Here is a 14,347-nt window from a genome sequence, read left to right on the forward strand (position 1 = left end):
AATTTTTTTAAATAAATCGAAAATAGTCGTAATTTTCTTAATTTTCCTGAAAAAAAATTTTTTTCTTATCATTTCCCTGACTTTACTGATTTTACTGACATGTGGCCCACCCTGATTATGCTATTAGTTCGAGACAAATTTCGTAAAAAAAATCTACAAATTTTGGATATTCACGAAAAAAAGGATCCGTGTGTAGAAGAAACTCATTAATAAAAAAATTCAATTGCTGTTGAATTTTATATTATAATAATTGCAAAAAAGCGATAAAAAGAGACGCATTATCGCACGATACCTTATCTTAATGATTTTTTTTTACATTATATAATACAGTCACAGACAGATTTAAGCATATATTCAAACACTCGTTTACTTACAAATACAGCTCATTCTCACTCTAATTCATTTTTTTTTTTTTTTACTTTTTTGTACATGCAGAGTTTTCGAGAGCTACCAATTTAACTTTTTTTTTATATAATACAATGCAACTTGCTGCTAAATGAGAATTGATAAAGAAATCTAAGAGATCTGCAATTAAAATGAACCAATGGTAAATCGAATTAAAATCATTATTTGTAAAATTGTCAAATTATTAACAAATTGCATTAAAGTAATTGCATTAAAGTCATAAAATTCGTCACGTTCTATATAATTGAAGGTAATTAAAAAATTACTTTTTATCTCTCCTGTCCAGAAATTATTGAATTTATATTGGTTCATTTTTATTTTCAGTCTCATTGTCAAGATTCTGTAATTTAAGCAAATTTTGTCACATTTGTTTCAATAATTTTCAATAATTTTCAATTTAAATTTTCAATTGAAAATTCTTGTATTGAAAATTCTTTCTCCTTGAATGTGTAAATAAATACAATTTGTAATTATGGTTTATTTCCTAACCAGAGAATCTATATATGCGTGAAATAAAAAAATAGTTTGGAAGTAATATTGTCTGAATATAAAGAATTTCACATACCTCATTCAAAAATTATTTACTCTTTGTTTCATTACCTAAAGAGAAAATAGGTAAAAATTTAAAATCTAGCAGACCTAGACTATTGAATTTTCCGTGTATATAATTACCGATGATTGGAATTTCATTTATATCAATTGAATTAGTTCGAGTGAATGATAAACAATGTGGTATTAGTTGTTTTGCAATTATTGCACTTCTGGCAAGCGGATATTTTCTCTAAAGAACCAGAAATGTTTTAAAATTGTAATGTTTGAACAATCTCAACATTCTGATTGCAATTTAACTTTTCCAAATTGATATCCTTCTTTGTATATTTCAACGATATAGACGTGCAAAATTCCTTAGAGAATGAGTTACTGTCTTTGGATTTTCTACCCTGTGAAAATTAATTACAGTGAATTAATAATTAAAATTAAAATTAAAATAATAAATAAGGTAATTGAAATTAAATGAATTACCTTGTTACAGTGTTGATGAATTCCATGAGTTGCTCTGGTGTCGCTGTTGGCGAACCTCCTGCATTTTGAGCTGGCATTGCTTTTATTGCCTCCTCTAACCAAGTCGATACCATCTGAAAGAGTGACACTTACTTTTATAAATAGTTCGAGGAATAAAAAATGGTTTGTAAATTAAAAAATCGATAATTACCTCTCTACTCGTTAATGCGAGTTCAACAAAAACATCCGCTAAATCCGACAGCATATAAGTCGAGAGTGAGAAGACGGCGGCGTGCAAAAGTCTTGCCACCAATGTTTGACCCTTCTCTCGAACAATTTCTTGAACTAATTGACGTCTTATTGTAAAATCTGATCGATTCTGGAAATAATATTTTTATTAAAATTCGATATAAATTATAAATAAAATTATAAATTATACTTTTCTTGGGAGCAAGTAATTTTAATGAATTGTTTTTAATTACCTCAATATTACGACCACTATGAAGAAGATCGTAGAAAAATTTCATAACTGAAGCGTTTGCATCTCGATGATCAAGACTGCAAGCAACTAAAGCGCAATCAACAATACTGCCAATTGTTCCTGAATTTAAAAATGGTACCGGTGCTCTTTGCAAGAATCTATTAAATATGACACATTTTTATTAAAACACTATAATTCCTCTTTAAATTTTTCCAAAAAAATATCACATGATTCATAATCAGACTTCGCACTCAATAATTAATTTTAAAAAGTAGTAAAAAGGTTTTAAAAAAAGGAAGCTATCAAAAAAATAAATTTGATGTCTAAAAAACTATTTTTAGTTAAACCAGAAACATCACAAAAATTTGATTCTGCATTTCCCTGATTTTCATAAAAAATATGCACTTTTTTTTGTTACTCTAATAATAACTTCAATTCTAAATTTTTATGAAATTCAATTATTTTCCAAGCTTTTAGTTAGAATATTTAAATCCACAGGAATTTAAAATTTTAATAATTTTAATGTAAAAAGTTTTAAAAATTTTAACTACGTATTTCTAAAAATTCATACTTCTTTTAATGCATTTAATATTCAATTTTAATCTAAAATTTTAACTGAAACTCATTTTTAAATCAATGCTTATTAGAAAGTTTTACAAGAATTCAATCATTTAAGTACAATAATAAATTGATTAAAATAAAAATTTCTTAAAATTAAATATTTTTAAAGAATTTTATCCAAATTTTTCAAAATAATTAAATTCTTTCGAAGAATTTTAATAAATCTTTTGAAAATAGTTACATTTTTCGAGGAATTGATTTAAAATTGAATTAAAAATGTTTATAATTTTGTGAAGAATTTTATTATTTAAGAAAATAATTAAATTCTTGAAAGGAATTTTATTGAAATTTTTTTTAAACAATTGAATTCTGACAAAGGAATTTATTAAAAATTTAGGAAATAATTCAATTTTTTTAAATAATTTTATGAAAAATTGTGAGAATAATTAATTTATTTTAAATAATTTATTTAAAATTCTATTAAGAATAATTTAATTCATGAGATGAATATTATTATTTCTAAAAATTTAATTCTTATACAGAATTTTATTAAAATTTTTGAAAATAATTGAATTCTATCGAAGAATTTTAATACAGGTTTTGAAAATAATTATATATTTCGAGAAGTTCATTATTTAAAATGTTTGAAATCTTGTGAAGAATTTTATTATTCAACAAAAATAACTGAATTCCTTCAAAGGAATTATTTTCTGAAAATTTACAAAAATAATAAAATTATTTCAATTAATTTAATTAAAATTGTATTAAAAGTAATTGAATTCTTGGGATGAATTTTATTATTAAAAAAAAATAATTTAATTCTCATAAACAAATGTTATCAAAATTTTAGAAAGTAATTAATTTTTTTTAAAAGATTTTTATAAAAATATTTTAAATAATTAATTTTTTTCGCTAAATTTTCTTGAAAATTGTATTTTAAATAATTGAATTGCAATAAAAATATTATTATTTACAATATTAATTGAATTTTAGCGTTGAATTTTATTAAAATTTTAGAAAATAATTTAATTCGTGTGAAAAAATTTATTATTTGTAAAAATAATTGAATTCTTGTGAAGGATTTTATTAAAATTTTGGGAAATAATTGAATTCCTTTGAATCAGATTATGAAAATTTTAAGAGAATAATTCAATTATTTCAAATAATTTAATTTAAAATAGTATTTCAAATAATTTAATTACTGTGCAAATTTTATTAAAATAATAGGTATTGAGTGCGAAAACTGCATATTTATAAATTGTAGAAACTTGCCTTGCACATAAACGAAAGAGATCATCAACAGTGTCAGGATGATTTTTAAGTCCATCTGCTTCCTGAAGAATTGTAAAAGTCGGCTCAATAAATGCTTCCAACATACTCAAAAGTCCAGACACTGCATCAATTTCAGATGCATACTCATCGACAAGAATTGATCCCAAATATAGAAAGCAACTATGCTGATAGACTGCGTACAATTGGACAATCTAAAAAAACATTGACACACGTTTTGTCTGTTACTTTCTGCTGACAGAAGATTTATGCCTTTTTTAATTTGAAAAAAGAAATATAAAATTTATAAAATAACCTGTTTCACTAAAGGTTCCAGAAGATGTGCAGAATATTTGCCCACACAACGGACAGCGAACCGTAAACAGCGACAACACCTTTCCATAATTCTAGAATCATGCTGATAATTCGAGCAGACGTTCGATAATACTGGCCACATCTAAAAGAAGAAAAAATTTATTCTCTGTTATTAAAAAAAAGAAAAAAAGAAGATAGTGAACTCACTTCAGTGATGGCTCCTTGACAAGGATGAGATTCGTTAGTATCATCAACTTGAGGACTCGTGTTTCTAAAAATAGCCGCTAATCTATCCAACCAAGTTACAGGATCAGTCTTTGTACCTTTGTCCACTGGAATTGCTCTATTCTCCATAAGTTCGCACAATGGCCTCGCTTGAAACCAACACAATTCCTTCATAGAGCGATCTATTTCCTCCTGGGGTAATCTTGAGAGTATTTTCGCAACTCCTGAAAAATTGTGAAAATCATCAAATAAAAGCTATAATTTAAAAGAAAAAAATTTAAGTGATTTAAAATTATAATACATACCCTTTAAAAGGCCTATAGACGCTTCGTTACTAATGGCGAAACCATCTAATGAACGTGCAATTTGCAACAGTCCAGGAAAATGCGAAGCCATGTGAGCCGGACAAGCCGAACATATACTTTGCAAGGCACCCGAGGCAGCACCTCCAAGTCCTCTTTGACTTAAACTGGCCAAGAGAAAATTCAATATTGGTTCTGTAAAAATGTATTTATTTCAATTTCATTCCCTCTCAATTTTAACCCTCTACTAATGCTAATTTATCTTTCGATCGCCATTATTAAATTTTTTGAAAATAATTAAATTTCGGAGAAGAATTTGAACCAGGCGTTTCAAAATTGACGATTTTTGACAATAACGATCGTTAGCATCAGCAGAGGATTTAAAACACTTAATAAAATTGAATTCTTACCCAACGACTGCGGATGACTGTCAATCCATTCGCAAAGTTCTCCAAGTAAAAGTATACTTGTGTGTCGTACTGCAATGTGTGTATTCTCCGGCAAATGCAGAATAGCCTCCACAACTTTCGGAACGACTTCATTCTCTTCTCTAAAATGCGAACTTTAGCTATGAATTAATGCTCCGATAAAAAAAATACTGAATCAAAATATAAATTTTTTATTTCTCTCTCTCTCTCTCTCTATCTCGTTAAAATACTTACGGTAAAATATTTTTTGCTACAGCTTGCATGACAAAAAGAGCAGCTTCCGTTGAATCCCAAGTTGGAGTTGGTTGATTTTGATCTCCGGCTCCTCCGGTTAGAGTAAAGAACATTTGTCGGAAGCAATGGCTACTTCCAACAACAAATACCACATCTTTTATTAATTCAGATACACGTATTCGAAAATCGGCAAACTCTTCTCCGCCACTTATTTCTTCAACTAGACCAAGCTGTCGACAAAAAAAATACATTCAATTTTGATTATTCGATAATTTTTCCACTGTATTAATTAATTTTTAATAATTAATTATTATAAATTAATTATTACAATAATATAATAATATATAATAATTATATAATAATATAATTATGCACATTATGTATTTATTATCCACACTTTGAAAATAAAAAGAAACTCAGGGTTGCCCCAAAAAATTAATTTTGATTTTTCCTAACTTTTTCCTGATTTCCAGACAAAATTTTGACTAATTTCCCTGACTCTAAATATTCTGATTCACTCTAAAAATTATTAAATACTCAACAAAATTTTCTATTACATTTATTTATAAATATTTAAAAATTTCTTTAATTGAAAAACTATTCGAAAACATCAATAACTTCATTTTTAAATAAATGTTCAATCATTATTATTTTTCCGCGTAGGAATTAAATTTTTTTAAAACTCTTTGAAATTCAACAACTTGAAAATTTAAACTAACTTTAATTTAAACTTCCATAAAATTAAAAAAGAAAAATTAAATTATTTACAAAAATTTTAATAAAATCCTTCGCAAGAATTCAATTATTTTTACAAGTAATAAAATTTTTCTCATGAATTAAATTATTTTAAAAAATGTAATAAAATTAGCTCTAAGAATTCAATTATTCTCCTAAATAATAAAATTCTTCACAAAGTTTCAATTATTTTTTATACAATTTTAAATGAATTTCTTGAAAAATGTAATTATTTTCAAAAATATTTTGCAAGAATTCAATTATTACATTTTACAAAAATAATGAAATTTTTCGCTGAAATTCAAAAATTTTTAAAATCTAATATTTTTAAAAAATTTCTCAAAAGAATTCAATTATTAAAAAAAAATGTAATAAAACTTTTCACAAGATTTCAATTATTTAAAAAAATGTAATAAAAATTCGTTGCAAGAATTCAATTATTTTCATAAATAATAAAATTTTTCACAAGATTTCAATTATTTTTAAAAAATTATAATAAAATTTGTTGCAAGAATTCAATTATTCTCCTAAATAATAAAAATCTTCACACGATTTCATTTATTTTTAATACAATATTAAGTAAATTCTTCAAAAAATATTAAGATGATGAAAAAATCGATCACTCCGACTCGGAGTGATCGATTTTTTTCATCATCTTAATATTTTATCGACCGAGTGATAGCATCATTACTATATATATTTTCTTGAAAAAAATGTAATTATTTTTAAAAATTTTATTAAAAATTCTTCAATAAATTTAATTATTTTCAAATATTTTATTAATATTCTTCGAAAGAATTCAATTATCAATTATTTCTAATAATTTTTGCAAAAGTTCCTTGAAAATTTTCAGATTCATTTGTTTAAAATTCAATTTTACGAAATTTCGATTATTCAGAAATTCTTCAAATTAAATATTTAGAAAATAAAAAAACTTGAAATAATTTCAAAAGAAAAATTCAGATTTTCATAGATTTTAATTTGAAACATTTTTAAAATTCAATTATTTCTAAAAATTCATGTTATAATGCTTTTAATATTCAATTATTATCTAAAATTTTTGCTAAAATTCATTTTTAAATCAATTTTTATTAGAAAATTCTACAAGAATTCAATTATTTAAATACAAAAATAAATAATTTATTGAAAAAATGAATGTTTCTTAAAATTGAATTCCCATGAAGAATTTTATCAATAAATTTTTAATTAATTGAATTATTCTTTTGACAAATTTTAATAAAAATTTCAAGAATTAAATTGTATATAATTATACATTATTCAAGGAATTCGATTAAAATTATATTTAAAATAATTGAAAATCTATGACGAGTTTTATTATTTATAAAAATAATTGAATTTTTGTAAATAAAATTGTATTATTTATGAAAATAATTGAATGTCCGCGAAGAATTTTATTATTTATTAAAATAACTGAATCATTGCTAAGAAAATTTATAAAAAAATTCGTAAATAGTTGAATTCTTGTGAAATTTTTATTATTTATGAAAATAATTTAATTGTTTGCTTAGAATTTAATCAAAATTTTTTTTAAATATTTAAATTCTTTTCGAAAATTTTATTAAAATAGTATATATTGAAAGCAACTATATTTTGGAGAAGAATTTTATTATTTTTAAAGATAATTGAAATTTTGACGAGAATTTAAGAAAATTTTTTAATATAATTGAATTTTTGCGAAGAATTTTATTTACTTTTGGAAATAATTGAATTTCTGCAATCATTTGTAACTTTTCCAAAATACAATTTTCTCCAGTAATTTAATAAAAATCCCTGACATTTCTCTGATTTCCCTAATCAATTCTACTTTCCCTGATTTTTCCCTGAATTCCCTGATTTTCCTGACTTGTGGCAACCTTGAAACTACATTTTACTTAAGTGGTTTTTTTTGCAATATGTAAAAGAAAAATTAAAATAGTCATTAAAAAAAAAATCGAAAAGGGTCGCATTTTTTGAAAAAAGTTGGAAAAAAGTCTTAAGTTATGCTTAGGCTTGAATGAAATTAAATTCATAGAAATTGAAAGCAATCAACTTACGTGATCAGGTTCCATTTGACAATGCTTGCAAAGAGCTCTGATAAGTCTTTCAATATAAGGCCTGAAGACAGTATTCAAGTCATCGTTATTTCTTTGGTACAGTACTTCTGATAATCGATACCAAAGATTAAATGTTATTTGTGCCACCTAAAAATGTTAAATTGCGTAATAAATAAATAATAATAATAATACAGTAGTAGAAAATTGGTAAATAAATAATAATAAATATTCTACTCAGTAGTAGGTAAATTAAAATTACCTCATAATCGTGATGTCCAACACAAGTCAGTACAAAGTCTAATATTTTAATGGCATAATGTTGTCTTCCACCACTGCATCCAGTGACAATGGTTTCTAAAAAAGTTTCCGCTAGCTCAGTGAAGATACGACAATAATTAATCGATTTTTCCAAATATTCATGAGCCACTGACAAGTGGAAAGGCTGCTCCAATCCCATGACACTTGTAAAGAGGCACAATTGTAACTGTTGCAACTGAATACTATTATTTTGACCACTTCTCGTATTACTATTCTCCTCTAATGCCAGCAATATCACACAAATACAGTCGGTGGCTGCTTCGTGCAATTGTGATCCTGTCTCGTAATTGCCCAATACCTGCAAGAATTTTAATAAATAAATTAAATTGAAATAATTATTGAAATAAAAATGAAAATTTAGTAATTGACAGAAAAATTTAGTAATTGAAATAAAAATTTAGTAATTAATTTAAAATAATTTTTTAGTAATCAAATTTTTATTTAATTCAACTTACTTGAAATGCATAAGCTACCACTTCGCTAACAGGCACCGATTCCAAGGATATCGCATGGACTGTAATCCAACTTGTAAAACATCGTAAAACTCGTATGTGGATTTGAATATTTTCACTACCACTGTTAAGACAAACTTTCTGAAAAATTTCAACAAATTCAATGATTCGCGATAATCTTCTGCTATAGTCAAACGATTGGAAGAAAAGAATTAATTGTAGAAAAATATTAATTAATTTGCATATATTTACCAAAAATTCCGATACAGTTTCACCAATCGCAGTGAGTTCTGAAAGGACTTGCTGTCGACGATTAGAACCTAGTCTAAAATCGAAAACAAAATATTGATGAAAATAGAACTAAAATGGAAATTACAGAAATTTTTCAAGTAGATATTCACCTGAGACTTCTAGAATTAACTTCTTCTGGAAGAACAGTCATTATTTCTAATAAAGGCCACCAACTAGTAGCATTTCCACCGTATCTATTTATTAGATCTATAACCGGTGTTTGCCAACTAGGCATTTGTAGCGCCAAATCTGCCAGTGCTAAACATAACTGAAAAAAAGGAAATAATATAAATATCTGTCGAAACAATGTTCTATTATTTACAAATTTCTTTATACGAAAACATTACTTGTTTTAATAAATAAATTTGGTATTTTAATAATAATAATTCCTTACTTGGGTAACAATTGCCGTATTAGTATTTTCGTTAATTTGTGACAAATGCTCCATTAAAGAATCCCTTAAAGAAGAATGAGCATCAACAGGCAATTCATGAAATGATAATTGAATTTTCGATCGCATTGTTTGCGCTGCAAAATAGCAAGAAATTAAGTCTCTCTTTTGTTGCAACATTTGGTCTGCTATCTTCCAAGCATATACCTAAAAAAACAAAATTGTGAAAATTAGAAAATTGTTGGATGAATAACGAGAATAACAAAGCTTTTTTAATTAGTTTTATTTAAAAAATAATTAACTATTGTTTCCTTCATGAACGGAAGGAAAAATCAACTGTATATAAAATAATCAAAACAAAATTCTATTAATTATATTTATCATTTTGCAGTCTTTTAATTCTGATCTTTATAACCAGTTATTTACTATCTATAAAAAGTAATTATTATTTTATTATCTGAAAAGATAAAGAATTTAATGCCGAATATAATATTTTAGACCTCTTGGAGGATATTTTAATACTTTACTATATGGGAAATTAATTTCATTCATTTACAAGCAGCTTTTAAGGCAAAAAGGGCAAAAATTATGATCTCAGAGGATGTCTTTAAATTTCCATTTATTAATGTACAAAAAAAATTTGAATATACTTTCAATAATAATGTTTAAAGAATACCAACAATTATTCTATGAAAATTAACATTTCAGTGAAAAATTTTCTACAATAATATGACAGTTTAAAATATGGAATATATAGGTTAAGTTTTGAAAAGAGAACATTTACCTTTAATATCAAAAAACTAAAAATAATTTTCAAAATTTTCTTAAAAACAAAACAATGTTTATAATATTTATAAAAAGAAATAGACATTTTAAAATAAATAAATAAACTTACAGATTTTTGTAGTTCGTCGAGCCATGATAACGAAGTTTTCTGTTGCTCTGTACTATTTGGTTGATTGTGAGAAGAATATATTGCCTGGTAAACAGTTTCTAATGCAGGTGGACTGTCCATCTTTTTATAAATTATTGACAATTATACTTGTTGTGCCATACAGTGAGAATTATAACAACAAGAAATTAAACTTATTTCATTCAATAAAAGTGTTTAACTTATTAAGTAGTGAGAGGCCATAATCGCCATAATGGAACTAAAGAAAATTCCGACACTCTGATTGGTCATATTTGATGGGGTATTTGAATTTAAATTGTAATTTCTTCCCTTTCTTTGAATATTGTTGCAGAAAAATATTCTTTATTTGTTTATTGTTTCGGAGAACTATGTTATTCTTGTTTATTTTTGATTATTTTCTTAATATTTTTAAATGCATCTTTTAAATGTAAAATTCTAACTAAACTTATTCACAACTGCACCTTTAGTGGCAAGGCATTTTCTTTAAAGGTACTTGCACAATTTGACAGGCTGCAAAGAACGAGAGTAAGGCTGTGTTCACATGCTTGCGTTTTTCCTTTTTTAATACTTCTGTCCTTGTTAAGTTGTCTCTATATTGCGAACATTTTCTATTTTTCCGAAAAACAACGGAAAATGTAGAAAGAGACAAATTTTTTCGAGTGTCGCTTTTCCAAAAGTCGTGTGACCGCACCTTGAGGTGTCTTTGGCCCTTAAGGGTGCATTTACACCGCTGTTGGTGTCGAAATCACTAGTTATCGTAGAAACACCTTTACCTGAGTGTGTGAACTCGGTTTTAACTTTTTTTTCCTACCGACAGGTGTAAATGCACCTTCAGTAGTTTAGTATTTACACATTGTTTTATTATTGAAAGTTATAAATTTTCTTTTCAATTAAAAACGATAAAATGATGTTCATCGAGAATTAAAAGAAGACATTTCTTAAAAGAAATATGGCTGAGTACAACATTCCAATAATTGAACCCACGATTGATTACACAAAGGTTAAATTGTTATTTGTGTAAAAATTATTTAATAAATAAACTAATTCACCGTTTCTATAATGAAATTTAGTTTAATAATTACCTAGGTATCTGTTATTAAAAATTTTCATTGCAGGTTCCACCTATCAATCAAAGAAGAACGATAACATTTATAAATCACTTTGTAGCGCATACTGTCACTTTTTTAAATAAATTCACTTTGACATGTGAGGAAAAACTCTTTGAGTTTGAAAATAAACTGCAAAGGGTGCAAGCTTCATTAGAAATTCTTGAATCTCGGGTAATTAAAATTTTTACACTAAATATTAAATCAGTAAAATGATTTTTAAAAGAATTTGACAGGAATGTAAAAAATTTCTAGTTGTCTTCAGTACCAGGTCTTGAAAATAAAATACAAATCGTCGATGATATTAAAGAAGAACAACAAGAAGAGGTAAATATTGAACCTACAAATGAAAGTGAAAAATCTGATGAACTTTCACAAGAATCTGAGGAAAAAGAGAATCCATCTGAACCTGTAAGTGTCGATCCGGTGTATCAAAGATTTATCAAAATGTTACATTTTGGCGTTCCAAAGCCAGCAGTTAAATTGAAAATGGAATTAGAAGGATTAGACTCATCATTATTAGACAAAATGTGATAAAATATTCCGTAAGATTAAAAATTTGACACCAATTTTTTTTACTTTTCAATAACTGATTCTAATTATTAATATGTTTAAATGATAGTTAAATTATCAGTGTACATACTATGAAGGATTATATAAAGAATACAGCAAAATTGATAAAAATCATACAAGATTTTTTATTTTTTAATAATTACATTATTAGAATAAAGATGAGAAACGGCCTTAAAATTGGATCATTTGTCCCTGAAACAAACAATGAAATTTTTTGTTTATTAATTTATGCGAAACTTGATCATTTTTGCAAATGAAACTTTTAATGAAAGTATTTATTTAAAAATGTGAAATGATCCCAAAGAAGCAAAAAATTTTAGGTTACGTTTCTAAATTTTTTAGTATAAAAATACGAAAAGAAAAATATTTATTTATTTAAAAATTAATGGGAAAATTATTGATCATCAAGTATTTATTACCTAAAATATTCAATAAAACCCGATTTTTAAATTTAAATAATTAAAAAAGAACTTTTAAGATAAATCTATTATAAACATAACCTATAATTTATTTGCTTCCAATGAGCAGTAATAGAGAACAATTTATATTGTAATTAAAATAATTTTTACACACCTTTCTCTTTTTGTCACCGCCAAGTTCGAAATGTTTGCAACGTTTCAAAGGAATTTGTTTTCTGTATTTGCATTCAGTGCATTCCATTCTCAAGACAATCTTTTTCGTTGTCTTTGCCTGAAATAAGAGAAATTTTTTAACAATCTTTTCTTACCTTTAAAAATCTTTTATTTTAAATTGGAAATAAAAAAAAACCAACAAATTTTGAAATATAGAACAATGGGAAAAAAAGTTGAATTAAAATAATCGTCAAAAGATGAAATTACTGGCAATTAATCGAAAAACCAAATTAACGTAAACATATCAATGTTCCTAAAGTTTTGAACGTTAAAATAAACGAAAATTTATTTCCTTTCGATATTTTCTAATGTTATTGTATTTTAATGAGAAATAATTAATTTTATATTTACTTATTTGTAAATTAATATTTTGTACCTAAAATTCAAACGAAAAAAAACATTTGAACGTTCAGAAACATAAAAGATGAAATTACTTTAATTAAAATTAGTATTAATTAATTAAGGCATATTAATTAGGAACAAATATTTATATACAAAATCTAGTCTTTCTTTTTGTTCAAAAAAAAAAAAAAAAAATCATTTGACAAAAAGTGTGGGTTTAATTCTCAATGAAAAATTAACAAGAAGATGAAAATTATTAAATACTTTTGTAACTTCTACTTTAAACTACAAAAAAAGAAATTATTTTTACCTTCTTCCTGAAGATAGGTTTTGTTTGTCCTCCAAAACCTTGTTGCTTACGGTCGTAACGTCTTCTACCCTGGGCAGCATGCCTTTCCTTACTTTTTTTATATTGAGTTACTTTATGCGGTTTGTGCACTTTGCATTTTTTGCAAAAAGTGCGTCTTTGTTTCGGCACGTTTACCTATAAATAAATAATCAAAAATAAAAAATTAACCAAAATTATTACAATGACAATAAAAAGTTACAATATTTACACTTTCAATGAAAATAAAAAATTTCCATCCAAACTTACAATAATAAGTAAATAACAAAAAAAAGTGAAAGAAATAAATTAAATTCCTCTCGTCCTTTTACTTTTTACACCCATAAATAAATATTTTTCATACTAATTTATTTAATTTAACGATAAATATAATTGTACATTATCAAAAGTATGAAAATTTGAAGGTTATGTTTTCCCCTTGACGTTTCGATAAATGTGACATTTAATAAATGCAAAAAATATATAATTAACATTGTATAAAATTGTTTGAAAATGCAATAGATCGTATTTCAATATAATTTTGAATTAAGATGACAAATTAAGAGAAAGATTAAAATTTATTTCTGAAAAATATAAAATCACCTACCATCTTGAATGTTTGGAAAGAAAGGTAGAATTTAACCGGAAGTTAAAACTAGTGGGGTGGAATGCGCATGCGCACCAAATGTCTAAATTTTCACGAAATTTGTAATTTTATTTTTCTCACTAATATACTTATTTACAAATCCTACAAAATTTCAGTGTTCATTGTCTATACATATTACTTTCTATAATGGGAAGCTGCAATTTAAATTTAATTAGAAAATTTCGAGGAAAATAGAATCTACACAAGTGTTTTATAGGGAAAAAATAGTCTTTAGCATATAAATCATCTCAATGTCATATATATATTTACATATACATATATACACACACATAGAGATGCATATATAGATATATACATTTATTACTATCATTATTTGATTGCGATTA

General features: G+C 25.2%; 3 protein-coding genes across 4 annotated transcripts; 1 reads left to right on the forward strand and 2 right to left on the reverse strand.

The window, feature by feature from the left end:
* Positions 1 to 223: 223 nt before the first annotated feature.
* LOC122499673 (transportin-3) lies at positions 224 to 10,734 on the reverse strand. Of its 2 annotated transcripts, none has more exons than XM_043608151.1 (17): positions 10,359 to 10,734; positions 9,467 to 9,670; positions 9,183 to 9,340; positions 9,034 to 9,106; positions 8,785 to 8,922; positions 8,271 to 8,627; positions 8,012 to 8,158; positions 5,223 to 5,452; positions 4,971 to 5,122; positions 4,564 to 4,755; positions 4,241 to 4,482; positions 4,035 to 4,175; positions 3,722 to 3,933; positions 1,890 to 2,046; positions 1,619 to 1,786; positions 1,429 to 1,541; positions 224 to 1,346 (listed from the first exon to the last, which is right to left on the reverse strand). In XM_043608151.1, the coding sequence occupies exons 1-17, from the start codon at positions 10,476 to 10,478 to the stop codon at positions 1,286 to 1,288; spliced, it is 2,865 nt and encodes a 954-aa protein (XP_043464086.1). In that variant the 5' UTR covers positions 10,479 to 10,734; the 3' UTR covers positions 224 to 1,285. The 2 variants fall into 2 exon arrangements, with proteins under 2 accessions (XP_043464086.1, XP_043464092.1); XM_043608157.1 differs by having other exon boundaries at positions 4,971 to 5,110; positions 10,359 to 10,730.
* A 447-nt stretch (positions 10,735 to 11,181) lies between these two features.
* LOC122499687 (WASH complex subunit 3) lies at positions 11,182 to 12,169 on the forward strand. Its single transcript, XM_043608166.1, has 3 exons — positions 11,182 to 11,376; positions 11,492 to 11,656; positions 11,738 to 12,169. The coding sequence occupies exons 1-3, from the start codon at positions 11,326 to 11,328 to the stop codon at positions 12,014 to 12,016; spliced, it is 495 nt and encodes a 164-aa protein (XP_043464101.1). The 5' UTR covers positions 11,182 to 11,325; the 3' UTR covers positions 12,017 to 12,169.
* LOC122499694 (60S ribosomal protein L44) lies at positions 12,157 to 14,111 on the reverse strand. Its single transcript, XM_043608177.1, has 4 exons — positions 13,962 to 14,111; positions 13,340 to 13,513; positions 12,629 to 12,745; positions 12,157 to 12,247 (listed from the first exon to the last, which is right to left on the reverse strand). The coding sequence occupies exons 1-4, from the start codon at positions 13,962 to 13,964 to the stop codon at positions 12,227 to 12,229; spliced, it is 315 nt and encodes a 104-aa protein (XP_043464112.1). The 5' UTR covers positions 13,965 to 14,111; the 3' UTR covers positions 12,157 to 12,226.
* Positions 14,112 to 14,347: the final 236 nt, after the last annotated feature.

Source organism: Leptopilina heterotoma, unplaced genomic scaffold (assembly GCF_015476425.1).
Source record: "Leptopilina heterotoma isolate Lh14 unplaced genomic scaffold, ASM1547642v1 Lhet_101, whole genome shotgun sequence".
In the NCBI taxonomy this organism is placed as follows: domain Eukaryota; kingdom Metazoa; phylum Arthropoda; class Insecta; order Hymenoptera; family Figitidae; genus Leptopilina; species Leptopilina heterotoma.